We start from the raw sequence: 11741 nt of genomic DNA on the forward strand, positions 1-11741 counted from the left end.
GTGCACCTCCTGAATCAAGTGGAGGTCCTGCATCTCAGCTTGAGATGTCAAAGGCCTTCCTGAAGTCCAGAAAAACTACATCGACCGTGACACCTGCGTCCAGTGATTTTGTGATCTGATTGTAGAAGGCAATCAGGTTGGTCTGACAGGACCTGCCCCTAATGAAATCATGCTGGTTGCCCCTGAGCATCGTCCCCACTGCTGGCCCTTCACAGATGTGCTACTTGATAATTTTCTCAAAGAGCTTCCCCGGGATCGAAGTAAGACTAAAGGGCCTATAGTTGCCCAGGTCCTCCCTCCTCCCTTTTTTGAAGATGGGGACCACGTTGGCCTTCTTCCAGTCGTCCGGCAACTGGTCAGAGCAACACGAGTGCTCGTAAAGCCATGCCAGGGGTCCCGCAATAACCCCTGCCAATTCCCTCAACACCCTAGGTTGGAGAGCATCTGGACCTGCTGATTTGAACATGTTCAGCCCCTCCAGAAGTTCTCTAACTCAGTCCTCCCTGACCTTAGGCCTGGCGGAGTCTCTCGTGAGTCCATCCCAAATTTCGGTGTGGGAGTCCTGGTCCCTGCACAAAAAAATGGAGGCAAAGAAATTGTTAATGTGGTCTGCTTTTTTCTCTGGCGCAACCACCAGATTGCCTAGCGTATCGTACAGGGGCCCCACATTACCCGGTGCCTTCTTCATACTCCCTGTGTATTTAAAAAAGGACTTTTTGTTGTCCTTGATCCTTAATGCTAGCCCTAGTTCCGTATCTGCCTTAGCTTTCCTAACAGCCCCCCTACAGACCCAAGTGATGGAGATATACTCCTCTTTGGTGATAGCCCCTCCCTTCCACTGGGTGTATGCCTCCTTTTTGGCAATAGACATTCCTGAATGCCTTTGGTGAGCCAGGGGGCCTTTTGAGCACTCTTGCCCCCTTTGATTCTCATTGGGATTGTCACCCCTTGGGCTCTGAGTATCGTCTCCTTAAGGAATGACCACTCGTCTTGGGCACCCAGTTCCCCTACTCTCCAGGACCCCAGTGCCTCTCCTACCAATCTCCTCAACTCACTGAAGTTGGTCCTCCTGAAGTCAACAGCTACTGCCTTGCTGCAAGCCCTTGACACCCTGTGCTGGATGGTGAATTCCAGCAGGCGATGATCACTGTCGCCCAGGTGGTCAAGAACCTGAAGTCCCCTCACCAGGTCATTGCCTGTGGCCAGGACCAGGTCCAGCAGGGGAATTCCCCTGGTGGAAATGTGCAACTCCTGGGTTAAGTGGAGGTCCTGTATCTCAGCAAGGAAGCTTGTTTAATTCCTTTTGACACTGGGGCAAGCGCACACTCTAGGTACACAACCTCCATACTAAAACAAAACAACAAGGATATTGGACAAATTCAAAACAAATCATAGAAAGATCACTACTTGAATACAGCAACAAAGGGATCTCCCAGACATCCCTCAGAGATATGCCATTATTGCTATACAGACAAGAACACATTATTGTGTTTTGAGGCGCACTGGTCTTCCAGTAGTATGGTACACTGCCTTGAATTATGATCTCTCGTTGCTCATCGCAGAGTTCCTGCTTTGAGCTGGTTCAAATTCCTGCCCTCTACAGTAACAATAGGAGTAAAGAGGATGAATCTATTACATAGTATATTTGATGACTCAAACTGAAATTCTCAGAATAATCGCACATGCTTAAGATAATTTTGTATGTATTGATGTGTTTGTGACCCAAATGAACAAATTTGCAGTTTCAGTTTTGTAATAACGTTATGTATGGAGATCACCTATCTGTAGAGGAGAATTTTCCCACAGAATATTGGATTACACTAGTTTAAATTTTTTGGTAATTGACTCCCTGAATCTTGATAGGCTCCTCTCCACAACTTTCCAGTCTCTTTTTCTAACAGACACTTCACATTCCTGTCTCCATTTCCACCTTCCTATTTCATTTTCCTTTTGGAATTTTTTCTTAGATATAGCATTGTCTCTGAGAAGCAAGCCAGGTGAATAAAAATAAACAATTTTTTAAAATAAAAAAATACCCAGAATTTTTTTCAATCGGATTTTAAGATGATTTTTAAAAATAAACCTATATAAAGATACGTTTAATTTAAAATATGTTGAAGCTCAAAGATGTCATAGAATAGTGATTATAACTTTTAATTATATACTATTTGAGACCGTATATTTATGTAACCTTTTTAGAAAAGTTTTATAAATAGGTCACAACAGGACATGGACTATATTAGAGGTCCAATCTTATGGGGTTCCTAGAGGCTTCTCTGTAGATTAGTAAAGATTAAAGAAAACCACTCGACCCAATGAGACTCAGTGCTCAGTCTAGAGGGTCCCATGAAGCATCTCTGTGATGCTTAGTTTCAGTAATCAAACTGTGGATTTGTGTTTCCAGAGATAATATCCTTGCTAACAGCAGTATATGGAGATGAGAAATAAGTTACCTGATTACCTACCCATCAGCCGTATTGTCTCTTTTCAAGGTTATGTACACAGAATCAAGCCCTTACCTCTCTCTAAAAGTGCAAAGTTTAAAGTTAAATGAATAAACGATTGTTGTGTGTGGAGTAAATCTGGACAAGGAGGAGGAGTCTGGAGATAAATGCAAGGAGGGAGGGGCAGTAGAAGCAAGAGAGAAACATTTTGAGCAGAATAGTCCAGAAGTCTTGAGGGATAAATTTTTGGGTATAGCCTCTCCATTGATTTGAGATCTAGCAAGGGCATGGTATGGTAGAAGGCAAAACCGATCATGGCAATAATTGAAAATTCAAAAATGCATATTCTTGTTTTGTTAAAACAATTATACATGTTGTTGAAGAAAAATATCAGAAATACATAAGCTTGTTTTAGTGAAATAAAACAATTTTTAAATATTTGTTGTTTTTGGTGACTGTTTTTATTGTCCTTGTAATACAGCATAGTAAAAATATGCCCCAAATATCCATGATTAATCTAGTGAATTAGAGATCATTGAGAGGTGAACTACTTTGCAAGTATCCGCTTCAATTAGGTTTGGTAAATAAAATAACCAAATAATAATTTAGTTTTCTGACATAGCTGCAAAATTAATCTGAAAAATATCAAAATAAATCACTGCTTTGAAATGTATAGTGTGTACCTTCCAAAAATGAAACCTACATCTATCCCTGAGTTGTGAATAATATGTATGACGGTTATATCAGACAACAAGAATGCACTTTTTGTCAAAAACCATTATTAAATTAGGGTTTCCTGACCAATGATTTAAGTAATGATTTAAATATATATGATTTGAATCAAATCCACCCTGGAGGCACAATCCCTTAGTTTCTTTTCTACAACTATTCTACAGGAACTGCTTATGGGGCATGGTTGAGCCTCTTTTGCATACCTCTTAACGTATGCTCTTCTGATAGTAACACAGAGGTGAACCAGTGGTTTCTCTATGTAATTCTACTATTTCTATTTCTTAAGACTTAGTAACGGTCCTGTATTCTTCAAATACTGTGCTCCTGGAAACAAAAAAATCTTAAATTTCAGAAATATGTAGTTGCTCTGGAGCTGAAGTCATCGAGAAGTCTCATAGTTCTGCAGGGTTGGGAAAGGGCAACCAGGCCCTTCAGCAAGATTTTTGGGTCCCAGGCTACCACCCACCAAAAAGTAGAGGTTGTTAAAGAAGCAACTTGCCAAATATTGTAAGAGAATTCATTCTATAACTGAGCAAAAGACTTATGCTTGTTTTTTGTCAGACCGGGTTCATGTAGTCTTCATTTGAATTCATCAGATGGGCTGGCTGACTAGATTGGCTGAAAATGCAAAAAGCTGCATAGAACTGAGTTGCATAACTATGACCTATAAATGTATAAAAATAATGTAAAACTTTTTGTTTCCATGTGCTGTTCTAAGATTGAAGATTCATTTAACTGCACTGGGGTGGGGGACTACATGTTAGGGTATGTACAGCAATATTTCCATGCATCTGTCTCCTTACTGATGTATAGTTTTGTTAAATAATGTTTTCATTTTTGCAAGGAATTGCAGTTGTGTGTGTGCTTAATGTAGAAAAGAACCGTTAGCTGAACTGAAAGTATAACTGTGGTGGTACTCTTACAGATACTAATGGATCAGATAACTCCATCCCAATGGCCTATCTTACACTAGATCATCAGTTGCAGGTAATAAGTATATGCTTTATTAGATTATGAAATTTTAATTCATTTCAAATTATTCTAGAAGTGATGATATTGTTACTGACTGCAATTTTTTTATGCTTATGTATGTATGTTTTTATTTTTGGCCTAACTTTTGAACAAGGCTAAAAAAAATCTGCAATCTGAGATTGCTTGACTCAGATTTGATCAAGCTATTAAAAACAAGTCCAGGGAAATATGATCTTTTAAACCAATTGAAATCTTCAGTTAACCATCTGAATAAGAAATCATTTGTTTGAGGTCATAGATTCAAATTGCTGTATTCTCATTCAAACTTTATGTGCTCTGGATGGTTAAACAGTACTCTAGTCATCATCCCTTGAAAGAGAATGTGTTAGAGCAATAAATGTAGATTTTTCAGTCTGAGTCAACTTTGGCAACAGTGCACTGAGATTTTCCAGGGCATGGTTTAACACTTATTTTTAAAAGCTTAGTAGTTTCTGAACCCTGGTAGAATGTCTGTAATTATTTATAACACACTGTTTATTGAGATATCAGTTGATTAGTTTTTAACATGTCTGATTTATTTTCAGCCTCTAGCACCATGCCCAAACTCCAAAGAATCTATGGCTGTGTTTGAACAGCACTGTAAAATGGCACAAGAATATATGAAAGTTCAAACAGAAATCGCATTGTTGTTGCAGCGAAAGTAAGTAAAACATTGTGAACTTTTCTGACCTCATACTTTCAGATTCCTTTTCCACTACAATAAACCTTGCAACCAATTGAATTCTTTTAATGCAGTAACATCTTATAGAGAAAAGTTAGTCATTCCCAAATTTATGATCTTTTTGAAAAATAATGTTTCAAGCTTTTGAACATAAAGCAGTTAGCTACTAAAAGTAGTTGAGAGATTTCAATCTCACAATTTTGTCACATCCATTCATGACAGCCTGTAAAAACTGTTTACTTTTGTTTTACGTCCTTGTAAGGCATCGTGCAGTTTAAGTTCACATAATACTTGACCTAGCAGTTTATTTACATTTTTAAGGCTTAATTTGTACTTATTTGGGCAATGTATTTTAGCACAGTGGTTAATTACTAGGTGTTTCACATTTTGGCAACTGTTTTTGGGTTGTACTCTAGCATCTGAATGCTGTATATACTAAGAAATCACAACGTGCTTCTCCAGGGCTTCTTTCCCATGGATTTAAGCCATAATCCAGAAAAATACTGAAGCATGTGCTTGCCTTTAAACACTGGAGTAGTCTTAGTGATGTCAGTAGGACTGTTCACATGTTTGAAGTTTAAGCATGTGCTCAAGTGCATTGCTTGGTAAAAGCCAAAGTGATTGCTGGATCAAAGCTGCATCCTGCAATACATCCCCTTGTGTTCTGCCTCCCCTCTCTCTTGGCTTCTGACAATTTCTTGATGATGGGGAAGCATCAGTGAAAGGTCACATGTACCAAGAAGTGGTGGAAGTACAATTGTGAGCAACTGGCCTACTTGCCATCCAGTGTCCGAGGAAATGCAGGCAGGAAGTGTGAGGCTCTCAGTCCTCTTAAAGAGCAGATTGTCTTTTGGTTTTTCTTTGGTGTGGCCTACACAGAAAACCAGAGGCATCTGTGACACTTATGTGGAGGCAGCAGGAGAAGCACTCTGTAATGAGGCTTCTGCTTTGACAATTGGAGAAAAGGAAGAAATATGGTAACTCAGTTAATTTTCACATTCGCAATCAGAGGACAAGATTTCTCATATATTGGTCCCTGGGGCTGTTACTTAAAACTAGGCAGTGTTGGGATTAACATATTTATGGGGGGAAAGAGTTAAATAGTATTGTTTCTGCACATTCTTAAAGTGTGGGCTTTGAAATGAGTGTTATTAATTGCATGCTTCTTGTCCTATATATAAAGTACAGTTTTATTCAGTTCCCCTTCATTTCCAGGCAGTGTGATCACGCAGTTCTTCTATTTTTATTAATACAAGTGAAATTTCTTTCTTTTACCAATAATAAAACTATCCATATGCATTTTAAAAATATAATGATATATGTGTGTGAATAACACCATGTCTTAATTGTTGATGAGGCAAATAAGATGTTATGGCACATCTGTGTTTTGTTTACTAGAAACTAGCATATTAACTTTGTTCTTTACCGTTTTGTTGCTAAACATTGCTGGCAAATTTGTCCTTCATCACTTCATAAACCAGGGGTGGCCAACCTGGACCTGTGCTACAGGCAATGTCTATGTGGCACGTTGGGTAGGGATAGAGGAACTCAGTGACGGGGCAGGGGGAAGAAAACAGAGCAGGAGATCAGGCAGGGGAAGGTGACCAGAATGGCACTTGAGGACATCATGGGGCATTTGTGGCATGCCTGCTAAAAGGTTTGCCCCCCACCATAAGCAATTAGAAAAAAAAATGGCATTCAAGTGAGCTTATTGAGAAACTATTTTGTAAAGCCAGTTTGTAGTAACTGTTCGTGTTTATTTGCTCCTCTAAAAATAGTTGCTGGAAAACATATTGAATGCTTACTGCATCAATTAACTGAGATGACAGTTGTGAAAATAGTCTGCCTGACTCTTGTTTCCACTATTTTAACAAGAGAGTTGCTTAAAATAGAAAACTGGCTGTTTTGAGAGATGTGAAAAATTCCAAGAGTTAGTTTATAATTTTTCCAGAATATAATAATATTTCTACTATATGATTGCATTTGTTCGTGCTACAATGATTTTTTCTATCTAGCACTGTAACATTTAACAGCCTCATTTCTTGTTGGAATAAAATTAAAAATATAGTTAAATATGTAATATACTTATGGTAACTTTTGTACAGATGCACTATACTATTGCATTTTAAAGCCATTATAAAAAGCATGACTTTAGAAGCAGGTGATTATGCTCTGCAGCTTTGAATGACTGTGGCTATGATTTAAGAGTAAATATTTCCCCTGTATGTTAAATTACAAATTGGTAGGATTTTGTCATATTACTTCATGTTTTTCATGAAGATATAATGATAAACCGAATACAAATTTTAATTTGATTAAAACAAAATTATAGAGCAGAGGCTAAACACATAAGCAAGTAGATATGAATGTTTTTTTTCTCCATAGCATATTAATGCTATCCTTTGTTGTTGTTGTTGTTTTTATTATTTTTAGACAAGAACTAATAGCAGAACTGGACCAGGATGAAAAAGACCAGCAAAACACATCCCGTCTGGTACAAGAACATAAAAAGTTGTTAGATGAAAACAAAAGTCTTTCAACATACTACCAGCAATGCAAAAAACAATTAGAGGTCATCAGAAATCAGCAACAAAAGCGGCAAGGCACATCATGATTCACTGGGACCTTTCTGATGAAAAATATGCACACAAAAGACTGGTTTTTTTATTATTCCTTATTTTGACAACTGATGAGTGTTAGCTTCTTGGTGTGTTCTGAATGCCTATATTTGTCTGCTACACTTAAAACATCATTTAATTTTCCTTTTCCTATGATGGACATTCAGTTCAACAAGTTAATCAAATAAGGTGGGAGAAAATTGACTTGAGTTAATCAACGGCACTCAAGTTAAAGCAAATACAGTGAACTGTGGCTGTATGCATGCTCCTTGTGTGAAGGCTAGCCTAACAGATGTTAAAGTGGCTGCTAAATTATAAGATCTTGTTTTTAATTTTTGGTGTTACCTCGATAAGAGCAAAACACAAACTCTTCTGGTTTAGAATGGTTTTGTTCTTGTGTCTCATCTCAAGGAAATTTACAATGACAGTCATTTTCAGGATTTAAACATGTACCATACTGCAGAGATGATGTTGTTTGACCAATAATTCACAATGCATTAGTGAGACATTTTACCTTTAGGCTTGGTGCATTTTTTCAGATGGAAAATATTAATCAAACTGATGCCAGCATTGGTTCAGAACTTGATGACCCTGCATTTTGACTGAAATGTTTCTTGTAATCTTGTATTCATAAAATATTTGAAGTAAAAGATTATTTTCTTTACTTTCATGTGGGGGATTGACGTGCAGGGGGTGGCATGCAGTTTTATCTAATCATACTGAGCAAAAAGTATTGTGATTCATTGGGTAAAAAGGTCTCATATAAAAGAAACCAATCAGAATGTATACAAATGCGTGTTGAAGCTTACCACTTTTGTGCCTCTATCATCATTTTCAGAAAGATATTCAGAAAGCAAATGAACATAAAGGTTATAGAATCATTCCCTCTATAATAGTTAATGGGATATTTTTTTACAATCTATTTGAAACACTGAAAAATATGGCAGCATTCACCATAAATGTAAATCAGTTTGTTTCCAGTAAGGAACTGGAGGCTGCTGAGAGAATTTTATTTATTTTAAATACAAAATCTTGTAATGGAGCCAGGAATGCAGATGGAGGAAGCTGGCATAAGAAAATGAGAGAAATTACTTAGGTCTGAATCAGGAATCTTAGTTATTCCAGTCATTTGATCACAGTTCAAAGCAAGCCCATCATAGAATGCCTGCTGCCCTTACTAATAACAGAAGCGTTGCATATAACTAACTCAAAGCATGAAATGGTCAGTATCTTTAATAGCCGTGATTATGTTGGCAGAAATAACGACTGTTTACAGTAAAAAATGCTTATTTGGATTATTTCACCTGGTAGAAAAATGAGGATTTTTTTAATAGTCATAACTTATTTCTTAAATAAGCTGTTGGTGGTTTTTAGTAGCATTAATATTTTGTAATGAGAAAATAGAAAATGAAAATTTAGATGTTGTGTCCTCAAAATACCAGAGATGAGATAAACATTTGATTATTTAATCATTGTGCTTTATTTCAAATGAGTAATTATTGCAAGGGCCTGACCGTTAGATGAACTTAACAGGATAGTAGTAGTAAAAAACCTTGCAATTTTCCTCTTCCCCTCTTCTATCTGATAACCTTTGATATTACTGTGTGAGTAATTAAAAATATCAAGGATGAAAGATAATTTACTGAATGGCTTCATTCTGACTTCAAAATAAATCTATTATTTGAGAATCGTTTGGGAGTTAAAGCCCTTCCTTCATTTTATTTAAATAAAAGAAGGGTTATCATTCCCGAAACCTTAGCAGATAATTTCATTAGTTAGCTGAAACTGATATTGGGATCAACTTAAGGGCACACATATTTATAGCAAAATGTAATTGGCAAAGAAAATAACTGTAGTATTAGGAATAGCACAAGTTATCCAGAGCATTGCTCTTTGCATACATCTGTCCATCTACCAAAATGGACACTGTCAGTGTTCAGCAGCTTTCTTAATGTGTTTAAGCATGAAGTAGAGCAGCATAAATACTAATGGTTGACTTCACATGCATGGTTAATAATTAGAAAAGGAAAATTGTTTCCCAGGACAGTTACTGGGGTTTTGCTGTGTCATAATATGTTAAAAAAAAAACAAACAACAGTACTAATACTTCATGTGCAAAGTCACTTTATGGCAAAGTTAGATTAATGGAAGTGAAAGCAATGCTAACATCATTTAAGGGTACATAATATGAAAGTCTAATTTTACAGTTGCTTATAACTTCTTAAGTTTACATTTAAAAAGGGTCTTGGATCATGAATACTGTACATTTACTGTACACTGTGGAATTCAGCTCTGTTAAATATTTAGATTGTATTGCCAGTCTAACTAATTTACAGAAGGGAATATCTGCTTTTCAGCCCTTCCTCTTCAAATTCCACCAAAAATTGAAACTATTTACCCTACTTTGTTAGTGACGTTTTCTCTGTGAGCAAGATGCATATACACCCATCGTAGAAAATCTGATGGACTTTCTAATGGCAATCTTAGCTAAGCAGAATTAGCAGTTTACCATTGAGTGACTTTAGCATTTTCAAAAGCTCTTGTTTTGAAGTTGTTTACAAATGTACTTTTATCTTTCTGCTTAAACTATTTTGGAGTGTTCAGGAACTATTTCAGGTCCTCTTCTATTCAGTTAAAGCTACTCCTCTGATCATGGAGGTGAAACATCTAGTTTTGTCCAGGCACTGCCTTTTCATTCTCAAAACAGTAACAGGCTCTGCTTTTGGTTAATGTTTTGTGTAAAATATTGTGTAATGAAAGTATGCTTCTGTATACTGTGCTGTTCTACCAAAAATGCTTTTGTTTTAGGCTTTATTTTTGTTTTTGTTTTTTGATGAAAAGTTGAAGATTGTAATTCAAAACCTGTACATAAAATGGTGAATGATTTCATATGATCTAGGAATGAGCAGTGTGGCTTTCTGCTACAGGGGTGTATTACACTACCAGGAATATAATTAATAAAAGTGAGAGATTTCAACAAAGTTGTAATACCCTGACACTTGCCAGGGCATCCCAGATCTGTGAAGGAATTCCCCTCTCCGCCCCCCTCAGGGTAGGAGATGGCTTTTGAGCAATTGTTCTTACCATCAAAAGAAATTGCTTGTGTTCTTGCTGTCCCCTTGGTGGCATACAGAGGTACAGCTGTGGACAGGCAGTTCCTGTAAGCTGCATATCAGGAAACAAAGAACCTTGTGCCTTCAATATTCATGCTCCCTATTCTTCACCATTGAATCTTCCCTTAACGATCCTGTTTCATCGATATTTACCTTGTTCTGTTCCTATCACACTCCTTTCCTTCCCTTTGTAAGAAGCTTCAGCAGAGTTATGTAGATAGTCTTCAGTAAATCCAATGAAAATCATCTCTTTGGGTAACACAGGCCATTTGTACATGTGCTCACCACTTTCTAATCCATGTCAGCTGATTTGAATTACACAGTTTGAATCAAATTTCAATTTGAATTAAGGGTTAATAGATGATCATTGACCATCAGCCCCTTAATAGACCCAATTTGCAGCCTCTATGTATGGGCTTATGGTTGGACGTAATTAGGAGGCAATAATAAGCCTGTTAAAGCACTGCTACATTGTTATGAACCTACTGAGAGTTAGATAAAGTGCTGTTCCAAAAGCCATAACAGATGCACTTGACCTCAGTGTTGATGACCATCTCAGCCAATGTGTTGGGGGGAGAGGGCAAGGGGGCTTTCCCCTTTCTTCACAGACCAGTAGCCTGCATGCTTGGACAGGACCCCAGGCTGTCATTGGCACGTTTGACTTCGTAAAGGTGTTACTTTGTGCCTGATAGCCTGTGTGGTGTTGCAGAAACTCAACTGAGTTTCCTTTGCAGGGATTGATATTTGCAATGCTTATATGATGAGTTCCTAAAGTTTTTTTTCCCTAAAATCAGCGCTGCATATACATATTGGTTAATACTGTTTAAATGGCCTAGTTCGGACTGGAGCCAATCTTAATTCAGACTACAGGTGTCCATGTGCATACAGTACTCTGGATTAAACCTAGAAAAATGTAACATCTATAAACAGCTGCTATGCCTACCCCAGATCTCTCCTAAAGCCAGGGGACTGCCCTGTCCAGTCCAGATATTTGTGGTGCCCTGTTCAAACCTACTAAAAACATAGCAATAAAAGCAGTAGGGGGCAAACGTTCAACTGCTGGGGTGACTGCGCTGCACTGTACGGCTGAGAGGAGAATCCTGCTAAGGTAGGTATCATAGAAATATTATGTGGATTTTTA

The 11741-nt window shown here is 37.4% G+C and overlaps 1 protein-coding gene across 5 annotated transcripts in view; it reads left to right on the plus strand.

The window, feature by feature from the left end:
- MAP3K7 (mitogen-activated protein kinase kinase kinase 7) overlaps positions 1 to 10465 on the plus strand; it is a 111060-nt gene extending 100595 nt beyond the window's left edge. For all 5 annotated transcript variants that reach the window (XM_019520198.1, XM_019520199.1, XM_019520200.1 and 2 more), the window contains 3 exons: positions 4102 to 4163; positions 4733 to 4848; positions 7303 to 10465. In XM_019520198.1, coding sequence (XP_019375743.1) covers positions 4102 to 4163; positions 4733 to 4848; positions 7303 to 7483 — 359 coding nt within the window. In that variant the 3' untranslated portion in view covers positions 7484 to 10465. The remainder of the gene's footprint in view (positions 1 to 4101; positions 4164 to 4732; positions 4849 to 7302) is intronic.
- Positions 10466 to 11741: the final 1276 nt, after the last annotated feature.

The sequence above is a fragment of the Gavialis gangeticus genome, unplaced genomic scaffold, assembly GCF_001723915.1.
Source record: "Gavialis gangeticus isolate Ggan-Ray unplaced genomic scaffold, GavGan_comp1, whole genome shotgun sequence".
NCBI classification, from domain to species: domain Eukaryota; kingdom Metazoa; phylum Chordata; order Crocodylia; family Gavialidae; genus Gavialis; species Gavialis gangeticus.